Genomic DNA, 19,391 nt, shown 5'->3' on the forward strand with positions numbered 1-19,391 from the left:
AGGATAAGTGTAGGGAAAAAAAATCATGTAAGGTGTGCAACTACACCCTTTTTAAAAAAAAAATATAAGTGAAATAAAGATGAAAGGAGGACTTTGCCTTGGGCGAGACTACACTGGTTGATGATGAGTGTCAGCACTTCTGGGACATCCTTATTGAGCCCTGTCCTCACACCCTTATCTCTCCTTTCCTTTTTGAGTGGAAGGAAGCACCACAGCTAAAATAGCATCAAAACCACCACACTTGACTTCCTCCAAAAGAATAAGTGGGGCGCCTGGGTGGCTCAGTCAGTTGAGTGTCCGACTTCAGCTCAGGTCATGATCTCATGGTACGTGAGTTCGAGACCTGCATTGGGCTCTGTGCTGACAACTCAGAGCCTGGAGCCTACTTTGGATTCTGTGTCTCCCTCTCTCTCTGCCCTTCCCCCACTCATGCTCTGTCTTTCTCTGCCTCTCAAAAATAAAGAAACTTAATAAAAAAAAAAAGAGTTTTAAAAGAAGGAGAAAGAAAGGAACAGCATCAGGCAATTAGTTTGATTCTCAGTGTTCTAGAAACAACTCTGATAACAACCAAACAAAACCTTACACAAATATCAGCACTCATGCTCCCCAGGAGAATGTATGTGACCCCAAAAGAAAAGTTACCTGTGATTCTCCTCTGGTCAGAATCTTTAGATGATTTGTCACTCTTTTTGATTTCTTACTAATTGAATGAATATTTAGTTTAGACAATTTGTCTTTAAGTGATTCATCCTCATCATTCTTCTTGTATTTTAGAACTGAAATGGAAGAATGCAATCACAGATCTGAACACATGCAACATGGAAAGAGCGTGTTTCATCCAAAGTACGTAAGATCAATATTTAAGATAGAAATCTCGATGATTTTTGACCCTCTGATGCAGATGCAATATGTTCCAGTGCTACTGCCCAGTAATAACCCCAACTGCCCAACCTGCTGACCAGAAACTCAGCTGTCCAAGGGCTTGAGCACCTCAAAGCTCAAGGTGCATTTACCTCCCACATTAAAGAAATCCCTGAAAAGCTTTCTCTCTCCTCAAATAATACATTTATTATCTTCAGTCTCTAGGATGAAGCATCATGACCTAGGTAAGAATACTGGATCCAACACAAGGAGACCTCAGACCCTAGAGTGGCTCTCCACTAGCTGAGAGATTTGGGGTAAGTTGAGTCACCTCTCTGAGCTTTACTTTTTTATCTTTGAAATAAATTTCATCTCTCATATTGTTCAAAATGTTAAATATTTCTTTTTGTTTTCTAAATGTTTATTGTTGAGAGAGAGAGAAAAAAATCTTGGGTGGGGGAGGGGCAGAGGCGGGGAACAGAGGATCCAAAGCGTGCCCTGTGCTGACAGCAGAGAGCATGATGCGGGGCTGGAGATCCTGACCTGAGCCAAAGTCAGATGCTTAACTGACTGAGCCACCCAGGTGCCCTAAGATGTTAAATATTTCTAACATTCAGGTTTGGTAAGGGTGTGGAGAGATGGGCAATCTTAATACACTGTTGGTGAGGATTAAACTAATGCAGTTTTGTGGAGAACAATTTGGCAGAATCTTCTAAAAGTGTCGTCTATGATCAGAAAGTCATGCAGAGAATGTGTTTTCCATAGTCAAGCATACAAAGTTTTGTTTACTACAGCATTTTTTTCCTAATAGCACAATGTTGGAAACAATCAAAAGGTTTATTCATAAAGGAATAGTTTAATAAATTATGACACACTCAGAAATAGAATACTAGAGAACCAGTAAAAAAAAGGCCAATATTAATTAGAAACGTGTCCATGATATTTACGTTTATGATCAAAAGGTTCATGATAATTAAATTTAAAAACAAATCCCAGCAAACTGTAGTGCCATGCATGTTGCAGGAAAGAAGGAGAAGAAGGAGAAGAAGGAGAAAGAAGAAAGAAAATAGAAGAAAAAAAGACACATAGAGGAGCACCTGATTGGCTTAGTCTGTTAAGCGTCCGACTTCAGCTCAAGCCATGATCTCACGGTTCACGAGTTCAAGCCCTGCATCAGCCTCTGTGCTGACAGCTCAGAGCCAGGAGCCCCTTCAGATTCTGTGCCTCCCTCTCTCTCTCTGCCCTTCCTCCACTCATGCTAGGTCTCTGTCTCTCAAAAATAAACAAACATTAAAAAAACTTTTTCTAAGGAAAATTAAATAAATTAAAATGTATTGTTCCCCTGAAAAAAAATAATAATTTATTCTTCTTTCTGAATTGCTTACTTTTATTATTAATCTTTTCTGTATTAAAATGTTTCTATTAATGATTTAATATCAGTAATTGTACATTCTAGATAGTAATCCTTTGCCTATGGACTGTCTTTTAATTTTCTTTATGGTGTCTCTTCCTCTACAACTTCCACTTTTTTATTCTGGGCCCTTCTTTATAATTTTAATTTATTAATATACATACATATTTTTTGAATAAAAATTAGAAAATAAAAACAATAAAAATAAATGAAGTTGTTGGAGCAGTTAGCTCCAAAGTCCTACCATTGCTTTAATGTTGAATTGAGCTTTATTTTAATTTTTTTTTAATGTCTATTTATTTTTGAGACAGAGGGAGACAGAGCGTGAGCAGGGGAGGGGCAGAGAGAGAGGGAGACATAGAATCTGAAACAGGCTCCAGGCTCAGGGCTCGAACCCATGAACCATGAGATCATGACCTGAGCCAAAGTCAGATGCTTAACCAATTGAGCCACCCAGGCGCTCCTTGAATTGAGCTTTAATGTTAGAAGCACAAAGCCATTTGTGAACTTATGTACACAAATTACACTACGAGAGGACCTACAATCTATCCCAATGTATTACTATATCCAGGATGATAGAAACCATATAACTGTGCCTCCTGTTCTGAAATCTACATTCCACTTCAGACACAAATTTTACATCTTAGCTAACAAATGCTTAGCAATAATTTGTTAATTTGAGAAAGAAATATACTTGTTCACTTCAGTGAAACAATTATTGCTACAAAATCTCCATTCCTAATGTTCCAGAACCAGATGAGCTCTATGTAGCAGCAGCTGGACCTGTTTCACCATCCGTTTCACCAAGCTCTAGATTCCCACAGCTCCAGCTACTTGGCCATGCCATGTCTCCTTGCCACACATACCGCCAGTGACAGGAGGACGACGCGCTATGGTTTCTTCAGGCCATAGTATGTCACCAGGCAGGCGTGCGGTGGGCAACAGAGCTTGAGTATAGGGCTGCTTAATTTTTAAAAATTTGTCATTTGTGTGTGTGTGTGTGTGTGTGTGTGTGTGTGCCTCATGATCTCCTGAACCCAGACAAAATCACACTCTCCTCCCTGGCCTCTAACTCTAGCTATCAGATGACCATGATCACCACAACTGCTGTAACTACTTAGATATTCTGATTCTCAGAAGCAGAACACTCCAGTCACAGAAAACACTCAATTCATCATGTCTCCTCTTACCTAAATCTTTCCGTCTTTTAAGTTCATTGATGTTCACATTAATGTCTTTCACTGCAGTGAAGGCATCCCCGAGCGCCCTGAAGTCTGGGTGAGAGGGAGGGGTGGAGCCCTGGAGTTCACAGAGCAGTAGTGGGTATTTCATTACACGCTGGATTGGTTTGATCATCAAAGAGCCCATGTCCAGTAAGTTTGGCTTGCCTCTATAACAGAGATAAATAATATCAGTTTCACAGACATTTGTCTTAACTCCTTTTCATTTTTGTGATTTTTATCATTAATCCTGAAACTGTTTTTCTCCTTTATTTTTCCTCCATTTGGCTGCATACAATTTTATTTTTAAATGTTTATTTATTTTTTGAGAGAGAGAGAGAGAGAGGGAATGAGCAGGGGAGAGGCAGAGAGGATCCAAAGCAGGCTCTGCACTGATAGCAGAGAGCCTGATGTGGGGCTTAAACTCATGAACTGTGAGATAATGACCTGAGCTGACGTTGGACGCTTAACCAACTAAGCCACCCAGGTGCCCCTGTACACAATTTCTAAAAATAAAGCAGGAGCAATGGATGACAGAAAGAAGCCAGACTGAAACATCCTACTACTAAAAACCTAAAAGAAAACACATGAGTATATCTGTCCACCAAAAAGGACTCAAAGCAGGATTTCCATCCATGTTCCACTTACCTTTTTTTTTTTTTTTAATGACAAGATTCATAATAATAGTGGGAAACAATTCAGAATTCCTTTTTTGGAAAGACAACCAAGAAAACTACATCTTCCTGGAGATATTTTTGTGATTATTAGCAAGGAAAATAAATTCATTATTTAAAACATGACTTGCCAAGTATAGACGAAAGAAATCATTGTCTTCTCTCTTCTACCAAATTGAATAGTTGAATTTATAATGTTTCAGAGGATCTACCACAGTTCCCAGAAGACATTTCTAATAAATGCAACAGTTCTCTGAATATTATTAATGCCACCACTGTCACTAATCATTGCTATCACATGACTTTGCATGATTTTCCACATGGAATTCTTCTTAACCAACAGATCTTCAAATGGCTACATACAAGTGAGCACACATGACTGACTCTCTCTTTCGGAGTTCTGAAATGAGAATAGAGTCATTCCAATTGGCCAAGCAGTTCACAGGAAGCAAAAAAGCTGAAAGCTTGGTCATGTCATTGCCCAACCCACTGTCATGCATTTTTTAGCGAGAAGTCAGGTTTCTAAAAGCCTTTTTATGTCAAGAGGCAAATAAAGAGACACTGTAAATAGGCATGGACAGAAATTGTGCTTTGAATCCCTTCTGGTGGACAGATAAACCTATTGGTTTTCCTTTAGGTTTTTTGTTTGTTTGGTTTCAGTTTTGGGGGTTTTGTTTTTGTTTTTGTTTGTTTGTGTATTTGTTTTTGGTAGGTAAGAATATAGACAGCTTTCCAATCTTAATAGGTGAATTTTTTATTCTTTAATTATTATTTCTAAATATTAATAGGGACAGACAACACACCACTGGAATAGTGAAATGGATCTAAAAAACTTTGGATAAAATTAGAAAAGTTTATCATTAGAAAAGGCCTGAAAACACCTTAGAGATCATCTAACTAAACTCTTCATTTGAAAAATGAGAAACTAGGGAACTTTGATTATCATGTGTATGTGCACACATACACACACCAGTCACTCTCTGACACATCGCCCCATTTTCATTTTTATTGTAGCACTTATCAACTATCTGCAATCATTTTGTTTCCCTATTTATCAGTTTATGCTCAATTTCTCTGTCATCACTCTATCTCCAGCCTGACATACATATTTTCTCAATGAATATTTGTAGATTGAAATGATAGATTTCAGATTTTCTGTAATGTGCTTTTATTTTACATTGAATCTTTTTCCAAAAAAATTGCACAGTGGTCATGAATACTAGACCAAGGAGCTTTATCACATGCTGAGAAAATGATGATACTATAATAAAGACAAAGACAGAAGCAAACCAAGTGGCAACCTTTTTTTTTTCTTTTGAGGAAATTCAAAGTAAATATTAAAGGTTTGCAAGGGAGTAAAGAGCTGCTTTAGTGCGATTTATCTTGCACTTTCTACCCATTTACACAAAATCCATTAAGGACGGGAGGAAGGGATGTAAGGAGACAGGATGGTAAGGAGGGAATGAGGGAGAAAGGGAAAGAGAGATGTTGTTGGTTTCCAAGAGGACGGGGTGAAGTGGATGGGAAAAAAATGTAAATCTATTATGAATACTGAGAAAAGTAACTAGGGGTGCCTGGGTGGTTTGGTCAGTTGAGCGTATGACTTGATTTCAGCTCAGATCATGATCCCAGGGTCATGGAATCGAGCCCCATGTTGGGCTCTGCACTGAGCATGGAGCCTACTTGAGATTCTCTCCCTCTGTCCCTCTGCCCCTCTCCTCTGCTTATGTGCTCTCTCTCTCTCTCTAAAATAAAAAATAAATAAAAAAGCAACTAAAAATATATTTTCTAACTGATGGTATATCAAAAGCAAAACATCTGAATATGAAATACAGCATTTATATGTATCTTAACAGAGATTCTTCAACAATACAACAGTTTAGACACTTAAGTAAAAATAATTCCCTTAAATAAGAACAAGTCAGGAATATGGAAGGTATTAACTTGATGAGAAGAAATCATTTTATCTGTGTGAAATGATCAGAATTTCTTCTGAGGTTTTCCTTTGAGTATCACCAAATATTAGTTTATTTAATCCTCTAAAAATCACTGAAAATGCCATCAAAATATGAATATAATCAAACAACTCAATCAAAGAAAACCCAATTTTAATAAGATAGTTAATTAGTGTGGCCTATTGTTATGTACATATTTAACATTTTTAATTACAGGGAAAAAAAAACCCAGATGTATGGCCTTTAGGCCATACTTGTAACTCTGAGCTTAAAATCTTTCAAAAAAACCAACCTCAGCCCTTTAGAGTGTCCACACCTTATCATTACTTCTTTTTCCATTACTTTCTGATATCAAAGTTCTATTCTCTCTCGTTTACGTTTCAAGGGGCAATAATAACAATTATTAATTATTACTCTTTCTCTTAAAAGTGTCACAATGCAATTATTTAAAAAGGCTTTCTCAAAAATGAGAAATCTCTCAGACACTTTTGTCTCCAGACATGTACTTCGGACAGTTGCCCAAGTGATGAGCAATGATGTTCTGATATCTGCATCACACAGACAAGCAATATGGTAGAAAAGATAGAGGATGTCTTTTAAGATAATGACACTCCAGGCATTCACCTCACCTAATCCTTTCCAGTAAGATTAAGTTCTGATAACTATGAGAGGCAAATGAGTCCTATGTGTGATATAACTCAGCTCAGCCAAACACCCAATTATCACATGCATCCCCAACAGAAAGTAACCAAATGCATAACAATTTCCCATACACACTGGGCTAAAAACCAAGGTAGTCATTCATTTGTAATTCTGTTTCTTCTTCTTCTGTCTTATCATGAATACTTTGGCAAGCATTTAGTACATAAGGAGCTACGCTAATCTCATTGTGAATTATTAGGACTTTACAAAGTCCAGTAAACACAGCTGGCTTTGTTTTAGCAGCATCCAGTTTGGCTGTAAAGAGCTTCACAACAAACACAAGAAAACAGTGGCACAATGAAAATAAAAATGATGTTTAAACATTGTAAAAACTGTGGTGACAGATAAAAAAATCAGATATATGAGACTGAGGTACACCAATATATCTTAATTAGAGGGAGAAAACAAGAGGAAGGGAAAATAATCATTTAACTATCGATCATATTACTTTGAATTTCCTCTGTTTTATGATCACAAGTATCCTAAATTTAATATTTATTTTACAGTAGCCACAAACCATGTGTACTATTATTGAATTTATTTTCATTCACTCTCCTTTTAAAACACCTTAAGTCAATTTTAGAAAAAAGCTGTACATTGCTATACAAATAATAACGAAATAGCATTTGACATAAATAAAAAATTGTTGTAAAAATAAATACGCACTATTAAGTATTAGAAGATGTGAAGAAGGGGTGCCTGGGTGGCTCATTGGTTGAGCATCTGACTTTGGCTCAGGTCATGATCTCACAGCTCAGAGCTTGGAACCTGCTTCAGATTCTGTGTCTCCCTCTCTGTCTCTGGCCCTCCCCCACTTGCAGTCTGCCGTCTCTCTCTCTCAAAAATAAATAAACATTAAAAAAATTTTTCTTAAAGGAAGATGTAAAGAAAATGAATTAATGGTAATTGATTCATTACCAGAGAGTTTCAAACCAGAGAGAGCCAGTAATATGGAGAGGCAATAAGTTAATCATTCCTCCAAAGATTCATTAATTAGACTCCCTGAAAACCTGTGGAAGTGGAGAGAGGGAGAAGTGGGGCTTAGAATAAGAAGGACTAGTTGCAAACCTGTTTAAGAAACAGCCTAGGGGTGTCTGGGTGGCTCAGTTGGTTAAGCATCCGACTTCAGCTCAGGTCATGATCTCACAGTTCATGAGTTTGAGCCCCAAATGGGGCTCTCAGCACAGAGCCCACTTTGGGTCCTCTATTTCCCTCTCTCTCTGCCCCTCCCCTGCTCACGCACTCGCTCTCACTCTCTCAAAAATAAACATTAAAAAAAGAAACAGCCTAATTTTTAGGGTGCTATACAAATAAGTCAGATCATTTGAAGAACTAAGAAAGAGCTCTTGGAAATTAAAAGGATAAGAGCTGAAATAAAATCTCACAAGTGTTGGAGAAAATGTTCAGGAACTTTCCAGAAAGAAGAACAAAAAATACAAAGGGATAGAAAAGAGAAGAAAAAAATAAAAAAAATAAAAAAAAGAGAAGACTGGTTTAAAAGATCCAATATTGAAATAATTAGAGTCCCAGAAACCAAGAACAGAGCAAATATGGGGAAGAAATCATCAGTAAAATAATTCAAGAACAGGACATGAGTTAGCATGTTGAAAGAACTTGGTGAGGATCCAGCACAATGGGTAAGATGGATTCACACTTGGGAATTCATGAAACTTGAGACTATTGGAGACAAAAAGAAGACCCTCCAATCCTTTAGAGAAACATACAAGCAAATGGGTACAAACATACAATTAAGAATCAGAGGAAACTTCAGATTTTAGTAGCGACACTGAAAGCTAGAAAATGATGAAGAATTACCCTTAAATTCTGAAGATGAAGGATTTTCGATTTAGAATCCTATACTTGATCAAATTATAAATCATGTGTAAGGGTAAAATAAAGATTTTGGGAGATATAAAATTTCCTAAAATTTTACTTTCTTGGCAAACATAGAAAACTATTGAAGGAGGTACTAAAAATAGGAAAGAGACAAAGATTCTCCAGGATGCCAGGAGGGGAGTTCCTTAAAGATGGCTGTGCCCAGTCACCCAGTTCAGACTCAATAAGTCAGAAGGGCTCTGGGAGAGGCTTTTTTAGGGAGATGAAGTTGATAGTATGCATAATATATCTGGCTGTCTTAAGAGATGACTGGCTGTGAGTGTGTGGCATAAATGATCACAACAAGGAAAACAAAAAAAAATTAAAAAAAAAATAGAGACAATTTTTTGTTTTCCCAGGAAAACAAGTAATCAGTTCCTTCCAAGGTTTAGCTTTGAAAAGAAATTTACTCAGATATACTCACATAAGAAATCAAATACTGATGATGGCTCTAATCCAAATGACGATGTAACTGCATAGGAAGAATGAAGAGATGTGGAGGGTGTGTGTGTGTATGTGTGTGTGTGTGTGTGTAGTAGAGATGGCATAGGAAGAGAGATAAATTCTTGTCTTCTACAGGGGAAGACAAAACATAATACTTAAAAAAGAAAAACCAGGGACACCTGGGTGTCTCAGTTGGTTAAGCAACCAACTCTTGATCTCTGCTCAGGTCGTGATCTCATGGTTTGTGGGATGGAGTCCCTCCTCATTGGGCTCTGTGCTATCAGCACAGAGCCTGCTTGGGAGTCTCTCTCTCCGCCCCTCTCTGCTAGCATGTGCACACACACATACACTCTCTCTCTCCAAATAAATAAATATACTTAAAAAAAAGGGAAAACCAAACATGTTTTTAGATTGATGAAGATAAGTACCAAAATATTAACTAAAAGATGTGAAAATACTTATGTCCTTAAGAAGCAGGTAAGTGAAGAGAGGACTATTTTTCTTAAATCCTGTAGAACTATTTGGCTTTTCCAACCACGGCACATATAATTTTAACAAAAGGACAAACATTTTAAAAAAGGAAACATTCAAGAATATCCAAGAAAATTCTGAAAAGGAAGAGTACTGGGCTGGGATAGCAGTTGACCCCTGGAACACCACAAATTTGAACTGTGAGTGTTCACTTATACATGAATTTTTTAAATATACAGTACAGTACTGAGTATATTTTCTCTTCCTTATGATTTTCTTAATTACATTTTCTTTCCTCTAGCTTACTTTATTATAAGAACACAGTATATAATACATGTAATGGACAAAATATGTGTTAATTGACTATGTTCCCAGTAAGGCTTCTGGCCAACAGTAAGCTACTAGCAGTTAAGTTCTGGGGGAGTCGAAGGTTATGCATGGATTTTCAATTGCATGGGGTTAGCACCCCAATTTCTATGCTGTTTAAGGGTCAACTTTAGTTATATCTTATATTAAAATATAAAGCTGCAAAACTGAAAGCATTTGGTATAGGTACATATATGGATGAAAGAATAGCACAAAATGGAAAATCAAGAAATAAATACAAGTATGTATGAAAATTAAGTACATGGTAAATATGACATTCCTACTCTGTGGAAAAAAATAAATTATTCAATATTAGGTGTTGTGATAATTTCTAGCTATGTAGAAAAAAATTACGAAATTAATGGATTCTTTATACTGAAACAATTTCCATATAGATCAAAGGTCTAAATGTTAAAAATGAAACTTATAAGAATTTGAAGGAAACGGGATTACACTTTAAAACAATCTTGGAGTTTTTAAGCACAAGACAAAATCTGAAAGCCATGGTAGAAAAAAGTGATAAATCTATTTTAAAATTTAGCTCTGCAATACTATACAGATAAAAATGAAAACAGAAGCTGCCATAAACCATGTTAAAAGTCAGATGATAAGCTAGAAGAATTATTTATAGCACATCAAACAGAAAAAGTGTTAATACACTTGCTAATTAAAGAGCCACTATCAATTTATTAGGAAAAGATGAACATCTCAATAAAAGTAATCAATAAAAAGATAATTTATTAGATGAGTACAAATAATTAACCATACATGAAAGATTCTAAAGATTATTACTAATTAAAATTAAAACAGTATAATACTATTTGGAGCCTCCTACATTGCCACAAGTTATAAAGATAACACATATTAATTGTTTCTAGTGCTCGCTAATAGGAGATAAATGGACAATTCATACACAGGTAGTGGGAATATAAATTATTTCAGCTTTTCTTAAATTTTCTGGCAGTAAGTATGAAAAGCCCTTTGATCTAGCAACTCCACTTTTAGAAACTCATTCTAAGAAAATCAAATTATTGTACAAATATCATTTATAAGAATGAACACATAACATCAATCTTTATAAGACAGATAGACATAATTCAAGTATCTATAAGGGTTTGGTAAACTAAACTGTGGTGTATACATCAGATAAAATATTATGCAGTCATAAAGCAATGTGGATTTATATTTACTGACATAGAAAGGTGTCCATGATACACTGATGAATGAGGTAGTAAGTTGACATACAGGAAATATATAGCGGTCCTATGTTAGTCAGTGTGTGTGTGTGTGTGTGTGTGTGTGTGTGTGTGTGTGTAGAAAAAATTTCAGTGAAGTAAGGGACTCCTGAAATGCTACAAGAGTTAACTCTCTGGAATGTGACTACCAATTGTCTCTACTATCTTCATTTTGATTTTCTACGTTTTCCAGGGTTTCTTTAATAATTAAAAAAAATGTAAAACCTAAGAAGGATGAAAATAATCTACAACATTTTGAGATTGATAGAAATCCTGTATCCAAAGGTAAGAATACACGGTCAGACAGAGGATGCATATAAAAAAGTGGAAAAACATAAAGATAAAACATTGCATTTCTGGAGATTGTTAAATTTAGAATAGTTATGTTTTTCTTGCTTTAGAACATGGGACTTGGATCAAATGCTTTGGGGGCATCTTTTTGGTGCAGGATTCTATGATTCTTGTCACTTTAATACTGTCTTTGAAGTTTGCATAAGATTATAATTCAAAATAAACATGTTAGAAGTTATAAACATCTTTATCTTTTTCTGTATTTTTAAATATGTCAATTGTAAAAAAAGAACCCAGACACAATTTTCCATTTCCATAGGTAAGGAATTTTTCTGAAGCATCTAAAAACCTACATTTCCTAAATGCACTCTTGGCTGCAATATTCTTGGCCTTAGCTGCTAAGGAGCCAAACAATTACAAAGCACTTGACATTGCCTTTTACCCTTTTATGTAGCAGCATGTGTGCCTCATGACCAGAGTGAGAGAAACAGGAAGGAAAATAACTCATGGCGAATGTGCCTTTGATGTTCATCCAGCCACATGCTGGGATTGCTCGTCCTCTTTTCCAGTTCTTGATGTATAGAATAGGCTAGGGGGGGCATACAAAGCCTGCTAACTCCCACGCAGCAGGACTGTCCTAAAAGCTAGAGCGATTTTTAAGCAAGTATTTCAATACAATGTACTGTTTGTTGTAAGTATTCTGTATGTGGGAGCCTGTGCATGCGAACTGTATTAAAAGAATCTCTCACTCTCCTCTGAATCTTTCTCTCCCTCTCTTCTCTCTCTCTCTCTCTCTTTTTGGTCTTTATAACCACAGGAGAAAAACTTTAGGAAAAGAAACCTGAGCAGAATTTGTAGCATAGGAAGTTCTTGTGTAATTCACATAGTTCTTCTATGTGAATCTCTAGTCCTAGGCACAATGCTGGAGCAAAAGTCTTTTTAAGGAGACAGCAATTTTCCCACCCCTCCAAATGCATCAACTATCATTGAAGAGAAGCCAGGAGGATCCCAGTGTGTAAAAGGACAAAGGCCCCCTTCCATCATGCACCTGTTCATGAGATGATCTCAGAATTAGGAACTCATTGAACAACACTTACTCACATCTGTTTGCATTATATATATATATATATATATATATATATATATATATATATCCCCCTTTTGAAAGAAAAGACTTATAAAGTGAGAGAAAACTGGGTGCCTGTTTGGTATGTCAAAAACTAACATCTCAACTTGGGCAAGACACGAGCACGAGGCCTTAGTTTAAGGTTCCCTGTCCGATGCCTGGTTCTTCCACCTCACTTCTGAAATTCTGTCTTTCCTCATGGTCACTCTGCACCAAAGCATAAATGACAGGTATTTACAGCTTAAGTTAATATAATTTTTATTTTATAGATTTTTGTATTTCCTGAGGTACAGTTTCATAAGTTTAGAACACACACACACACACACACACACACGTGTACACAAGTACACACGTGTACACAAGTACACACACAGACTAGGAACTCAGGCCTTCAGATAATTAACTAACCATGCTAAAGCAAACATGCTTTTTTTAAAAAAAATTTTTTTAACGTTTATTTATTTTTGAGACAGAGAGAGACAGAGCATGAATGGGGGAAGGTCAGAGAGAGAGGGAGACACAGAATCAGAAGCAGGCTCCAGGTTCCGAGCTGTCAGCACAGAGCCCAAGGCGGGGCTCGAACTCACGGACCGAGAGATCACGACCTGAGCCAAAGTCGGACGCTTAACCGACTGAGCCACCCAGGCGCCCCGCAAACATGCTTTTTTAGGGGCCCCTGGGTGGCTCAGTCAGTTAAGCGTCCAACTTCAGCTCAGGTCGTGATCTCTCTGTTCGAGCCCAGCATCCGGCTCTGTGCTGACAGCTAGGAGCCTGGAGCCTTCATTGGATTCTGTATCCCTCTCTGCTCCCCCCACTAACCCGCCCCCCCCCCCCGCACTGCCTACTCACACTCTGTCTCTCTCTCTCAAAAATAAAATAAACATTAAAAAAAAATGAAAGTAAATGTACTTTTTAAAACTCCTGGTAGATCTGTGTTTGTATTTAAGCCAATATCATCCTTCAGTATTAGACTAGACATGTTTTTTCCTTCTATAAAAATGGACATCTTCCAAAGTGTTGTGTATATGTTGTGTTATTTTGGTAAGATAACTTCTATACTGTCCTAGTGACAAACTATTTCATCTTAATATTTTATGTATATTAAATATATTTTATATGTGTGTTTGATTTTTTCTCTGTAAATCATATAAGAGTCCAAATTGGAAGAAACCCAATATTTACTACAATGCATGAAGATCTTTTCTTTTGTACATTAATCTATAGAAACTTCAAAAACATTACGGTATTAATCTGAGGTTTTTTGTTTTTTTTTTTTTTTTAAAGATTAATGTTGTTCTTAGGAAGGTATGTTTTGGACACAATAAGTTCCTAAACATACATGCGATGAGCAGTTCCTAAAGAGTTCCTGGAACCAGCAAAGTTGTGATTTATTAAATATTATACCCCAGGATTCTTTTAATACATTTTGTAAAACATATGAGATAATTTAATATGTAGGATTACCTCAGGCAAATTGGAAATAATGTATCAGAAGCAATAAACATAATTGTAAAAAACAAAAATTCTAATTTTTGGAAATACTCAATAGCATTTTCCCCATGAGCTTTACATTTGGTTTCTATTATTAAAACAAATGTACTTACTCTTGCATGTATATTTTCCTATAAGAGAGAAGGAGAAAAGTAAATTAATGTAAATCTACATACTTAAGGCAATATGCAAACATTATAAAACCCTTAAATTTTTATTACATAAAATGAAGTGATGTTATTTTCATGAATGTTTTACAGAATTAGTCTCATTATTTTATAATCACATCCCTTAAATTTTACCTGTATCTTGTCTACACCAACTTTGTTTCACACTCTATATAAGATTAAAAACTATTGATTCAGATTGTAATCAGTAAATTTTGATCATGTGAAAATGGATTTAAACATCAATTTTTTTACATTATGAAAAGAAAGAATAGAATTGGTTAAACATAGTGACAGGAGAAATTGAGATGTAACACTACAAAGTAAACTGTAATTGACTTGTAGAAAGCTACCCTCAAGTGCTACATAATATTTCTGTATACAGTATTATCCAGGTTATAAACTATTCACCTATTCAATATGACAATTCACTAATTATCAAAATTCACAAAAACTTTCACTAGCCATTGCTAGTTTTGTGGCTTACATCTAGCTCAGGAAAAATGGAAGTCCTTCAAGGCAATGTGATCTGCCTCTCCTTCCATTTCCTCTCTACCTCATTTCCTGTTGTTCCCAAACTTCCTCCAAACTATGGCAACAGCACAGGACTCTTTTTATAGTCTTTATAGTCTTAAGACAAGCTTCTGCCTCCAGGTCTGGGCACTTGCTGTTCTGCCTGGTTGCTCTTGGCTCAGGTATCTCCTTCAGGTCTTTGCTCAAATGTTTCCTCCTAGTGAAACCTTCCTAATGAAACCTTCCTAAAGTTCCTTTAAAACAAACTTTAAAAAATTGTGCCATGCCTCCTACTGTACGTTTTACCCTCTTTTTCTGCTTTATTTCTCTTCATAACACTGTCACTTTCTAATATACCATACAGTTATTTCATTTGTTGTCTATCTCTCTGCTCCCCATCTGAATGAGGGCAAGAATGTGTGCTTGCTCTGTTCTCTGCTGTAGCCCCAGTACCTGAAAAAGTGACTGGCATCAGGTAGGAGTACAAGACATATTTGTCAAATTAATTAATTAACAAGAAAAGAAGTGGGAATCATTCAAGTTAAATTTCAGGCAGAAAGGAGATAGAAACTTTCTTCCAAAAGCTTCATATAGCTATAAAGAAATAAAGCAGTAAACTGTTCATAACCTGATCACCTCGACCTCTGGTTTCCAGTCTTTTGGAATACAATGAATATTTTCAATATGAAAAATTTTTGTGACCTCATCTCATAACAATAGATAGTCTTTTCATATTCTATGATTGAGAAGAAAATCTATGGTAAATACCTATGTTGAATTTCATGGATTTAATGGATTTAAAAGGTTTGAAAAAATTAATCCCAGTACTCTACATATGTGGAAAACAATGGTATACATATATGTAAAACAGTTTGTCCTTCTCTCTTCACACATCTTCTTATGAATGGATTCCTAGACATCTTGAAATAACTGGGTTCTGCTGAATCTAAGATTTCCTTGTTGTAATCAAGCAGAGAATCATAAGTTTTTTTTTTTTTTTAAATCAGCAACTGTTATCATTTTAGGCAATTAGTAAATACTATTTGAAGAATGCTTCTACTTGAATGAAAGAAATTGCACTATTACTCACCCCCCATGCAGCATTTCCTTCCATTTATTTAAATTCACATTTTAATCTCAATTTCTGTCCCCTTCTAATGAGGAATTTCATTTTCTCGTATGCTCTATGGATCATAGATCAGAAAATTTGGGGGAAAAGTTGAATAAAAATATAAATGCATTTTTCTACGGGGCAAACAACTGAACAACATGATAATTTTGGAACCAAACAGAAAATTTGAAGTCGAAATAAAAGATTGTTCTTTTAACTCCTAAAGAAGACATAGAAATTTTTTTCTCTATTTCATTTATTTCAGCCAAATAAAACAAATATTATAACATAAATTAAACACTGTATTTAATGTCAGTATAGCATTTTATAAAAAGGAACCTGAGAGATTTTCTAACAGGGAAAACCTGTAATAATAGTACTACCTTATAATGTCTCCTTTTTATTTGCTCCTCATTTTAAAAATTCTCCCTTTTAGGCTAAAACTTTCCAGAAGTTCACCCCAGCCAAAGACAATTCAGGAAGAAGGAAGTTAAATTGTGTCCATTTACCCTTTTATGGGATAAAAGTAATTTAATACAACCCTCACCACACCTCTTACCCTCATGGCCTCATTATAATTTGACTTAAAATTAACAGAAGTTTTTATGTGGCTGTTTCTTAATTATAATAGTCTTTGTTCAAACATGGTGCCATACAACAAGGAATTGAAAAAAATTTCAAAAATGATTAAAAATATTTTTCATGTTTAATTTATTATTTATTTTGAGAGAGAGAGAGAGAGAGAGAGAGAGAGAGAGAGAAAACAAACAGGGAAAGGGCAGAGAAAGAGGGAAAGAGAGAATCCCAAACAGGCTCCGCACTGTCATCTCAGAGCCTGACACGGGGCTCGAACTTGCAAACTGTGAGATCATGACCTGAGCTGAAATCAAAAGTCAGATGCTTAACCAACTGAGCCAAACAGGCACCCCTCAAAAATGATTTTAATTTTTACTTGGAACGTTTTTTAGAATATCATTAAGAAGTATAAAATATGGTGAACAAATTAAGCTCTATTCCTTTAGATTCTGCATTGCACAAGCTTTTAGCTTCCTCTCTGAATGGAGAAACTGTAGTAGTATTACAAACAGCCAAAGCACCCACATGACTAGAAGTTAGTTTTCCTCCCAAGTATGGTGGCTTTGGTTAGGAAGAAGAAAAATATATACAAATTTATAACAACTAGACATAAAGCTAGGAATGTGTCTTCCAACTACCAAAAAACTTGGAAAAGCCCCTTCATTCTTTATCTATTACAAAATAAACAGATCTCTAGCGCCTCTGAAAGGCAGCAGGGATTTGGTGGTATTTATAGCTAGAAAAACAGAATAAGGAGGTAGCAGACAGGCTATTCTAATTATAGTTACACTTGCATTTATAGCTATTCTATTTTTCATTTTCCGCATACAGATCAGAAGCCTTAAATAACCCCAAAGAGGCTAAGTAACCAGAGCTTTAGCAAATGACTTCCATAAATTTAGAGACTGTATTAATAGCATTTCATGCAATCTTACGGGTCACTAATGAGATTCTGTAAATATTCCTTGTTGAATAAATAAAAATTTGCAGATTTCCAATTTGTAAGTTACAGATGTAGATGTGATACTGCACTCCCAGAAAGTTTTAGCCTTTTCTTTCTTAAGGTCCTGAAACCCTGAAATTACTGCTTAGATGGTGTCTATAGTTATGAAGAAAGTCCATATGCTTCAGGGAAAGCAGCTAGTAAGTACTGATTTCTCCTTCTGAAGTGGTTCTTTTTTTTTTTTTTTTTTAATTTTTTTTTTCAACATTTATTTATTTTTGGGACAGAGAGATACAGAGCATGAACGGGGGAGGGGCAGAGAGAGAGGGAGACACAGAATCGGAAACAAGCTCCAGGCTCTGAACCATCAGCCCAGAGCCCGACGCGGGGCTCGAACTCACGGACCGCGAGATCGTGACCTGGCTGAAGTCGGACGCTTAACCGACTGCGCCACCCAGGCGCCCCCTGAAGTGGTTCTTAACCTGAGTATGTATCCACAATCACCTGAGGGTGCTAGTTAATCCATAGCTTCTTGGACTGGACCCCCAGCAGTCCTATTTATGTATGTATGTATGTATGTATGTATGTCTGGAGCAGAGCCTAGGAATGTGCAGTTTTAATACACATCCCTGTGGATCTGACACAGGGGAAATCATACACCAGGAAATGCTGTCCTAATGTTTCAAAGGGATTCAAAATTATTTTCTAGATACAAATATTATTTTCTCTTTTGAAAGATAATGGGCTTCAAAAAATAGCCAAGGGTTATGAGCTCAAGTCTGTTACAGAACCAGGAAATCTCTCTACCCTCCTTTTGGAAATTAGTCTTTAACCTTACCGTGACAGCTTCTGGTGTGTTATTTAAATTAACTTTGGTATTGTTATTAAACTTTCCAGATGGTTTTGTTTATCTACCCAAGTAGAAAGTGTGATCCTAGGAGGCAGGAACTATGCATATATATGTGGGTTTTTTTCAACATTATCTAGTACTTTTATAAATATTTATTAGGCCCTCAATAAACATATTTTAATTTTAGTTCAAATGCAACCTAAGTTGCTTAAAATCTGCTTTAACTTCTGAGACCTGAAGCCACCTCTCTCATGGATATTGCTTCAATATCCCCTTGCACGGTAGAAATGAAGGCCACACCTAATATTCATTAGAAATTGGCAACTGTGCACTTGGGCTCTGTTATTTAGCCACAAGGAGAAGGCAGACCCCCAGTAATAGCTTTGACTGATTACTTGGCAAGGGAAACCAAGCCCTTGGGGTGTTCCAGACTCTCTTTGGCCTATAAACCTGTTTAAAAACCTGTTTCTCAGAATTTAAAGCTTAGCTCAATTGAAGCCAGTATTATAGTAATGTCAATAATTCTGCTCTCAGCTTTTGGGCAGACCAGTACAATTCATCATCAACTTTATTTTCATGGAAAGGCAACTTTTGGGAAAATAGCTCTAACTTAAGCTATTTTATTTTGATTTTTCTTTCCCTTAAGAAATAGTAGTGTCAATATTACTTTGCTTGGATTTTTGTGCTTTCTAAGCCTTAGCACCTTCCAGTGCCTGAAATTACTCCCTAGAATCAGAGTAGTGCTGAATACACAAGATTTGGGACATCCACCAGGGCAATAACTCAAGGCTTTCAGAAAAAGATCAAATAAGTCATTGGGTCTGAAAGTCATTTTTAGTAATTGATACTTCATGATGTTTCAAAATTACCTCTGCCTTTTAGCTGCTTTTAGGGGGTATGATACTGAACTACACTGCCTAATGGAGTATTCTGGCAGGGTCCATTTCTTTCTCTTAGGAGTCAAAAGCCTTAATGATGAATAAACTAGTGTTCACCCCACTCTGAACAGACAGCCCCACTTCTAGTCAGCTGTTAGGAGCACATGCCAAAGTAAACTAGCTACATCCGTTCCTGGTATGGACCTCCATTCCTGAGGTTGTAGTTGGAGC

General features: G+C 36.2%; 1 protein-coding gene and 1 long non-coding RNA gene across 2 annotated transcripts in view; one reads left to right on the forward strand and one right to left on the reverse strand.

The window, feature by feature from the left end:
- The window catches only part of ARHGEF38 (Rho guanine nucleotide exchange factor 38), a 130,603-nt gene that overhangs the window by 25,376 nt on the left and 85,836 nt on the right, over positions 1-19,391 (reverse strand). Inside the window, exons 5-7 of the mRNA XM_045471190.1 lie at positions 14,236-14,253; positions 3,463-3,662; positions 643-776 (exon numbers count right to left, since the gene is read on the reverse strand). Of these exons, the coding sequence (XP_045327146.1) occupies positions 643-776; positions 3,463-3,662; positions 14,236-14,253 (352 nt within the window). The remainder of the gene's footprint in view (positions 1-642; positions 777-3,462; positions 3,663-14,235; positions 14,254-19,391) is intronic.
- Positions 1-19,391, forward strand: part of LOC123594523 — a 33,578-nt gene that overhangs the window by 2,898 nt on the left and 11,289 nt on the right. Inside the window, exons 2-3 of the long non-coding RNA XR_006710766.1 lie at positions 775-843; positions 1,080-1,178. This is a non-coding gene — a long non-coding RNA (uncharacterized LOC123594523). The remainder of the gene's footprint in view (positions 1-774; positions 844-1,079; positions 1,179-19,391) is intronic.

This window comes from Leopardus geoffroyi, chromosome B1 (assembly GCF_018350155.1).
Source record: "Leopardus geoffroyi isolate Oge1 chromosome B1, O.geoffroyi_Oge1_pat1.0, whole genome shotgun sequence".
NCBI lineage: Eukaryota > Metazoa > Chordata > Mammalia > Carnivora > Felidae > Leopardus > Leopardus geoffroyi.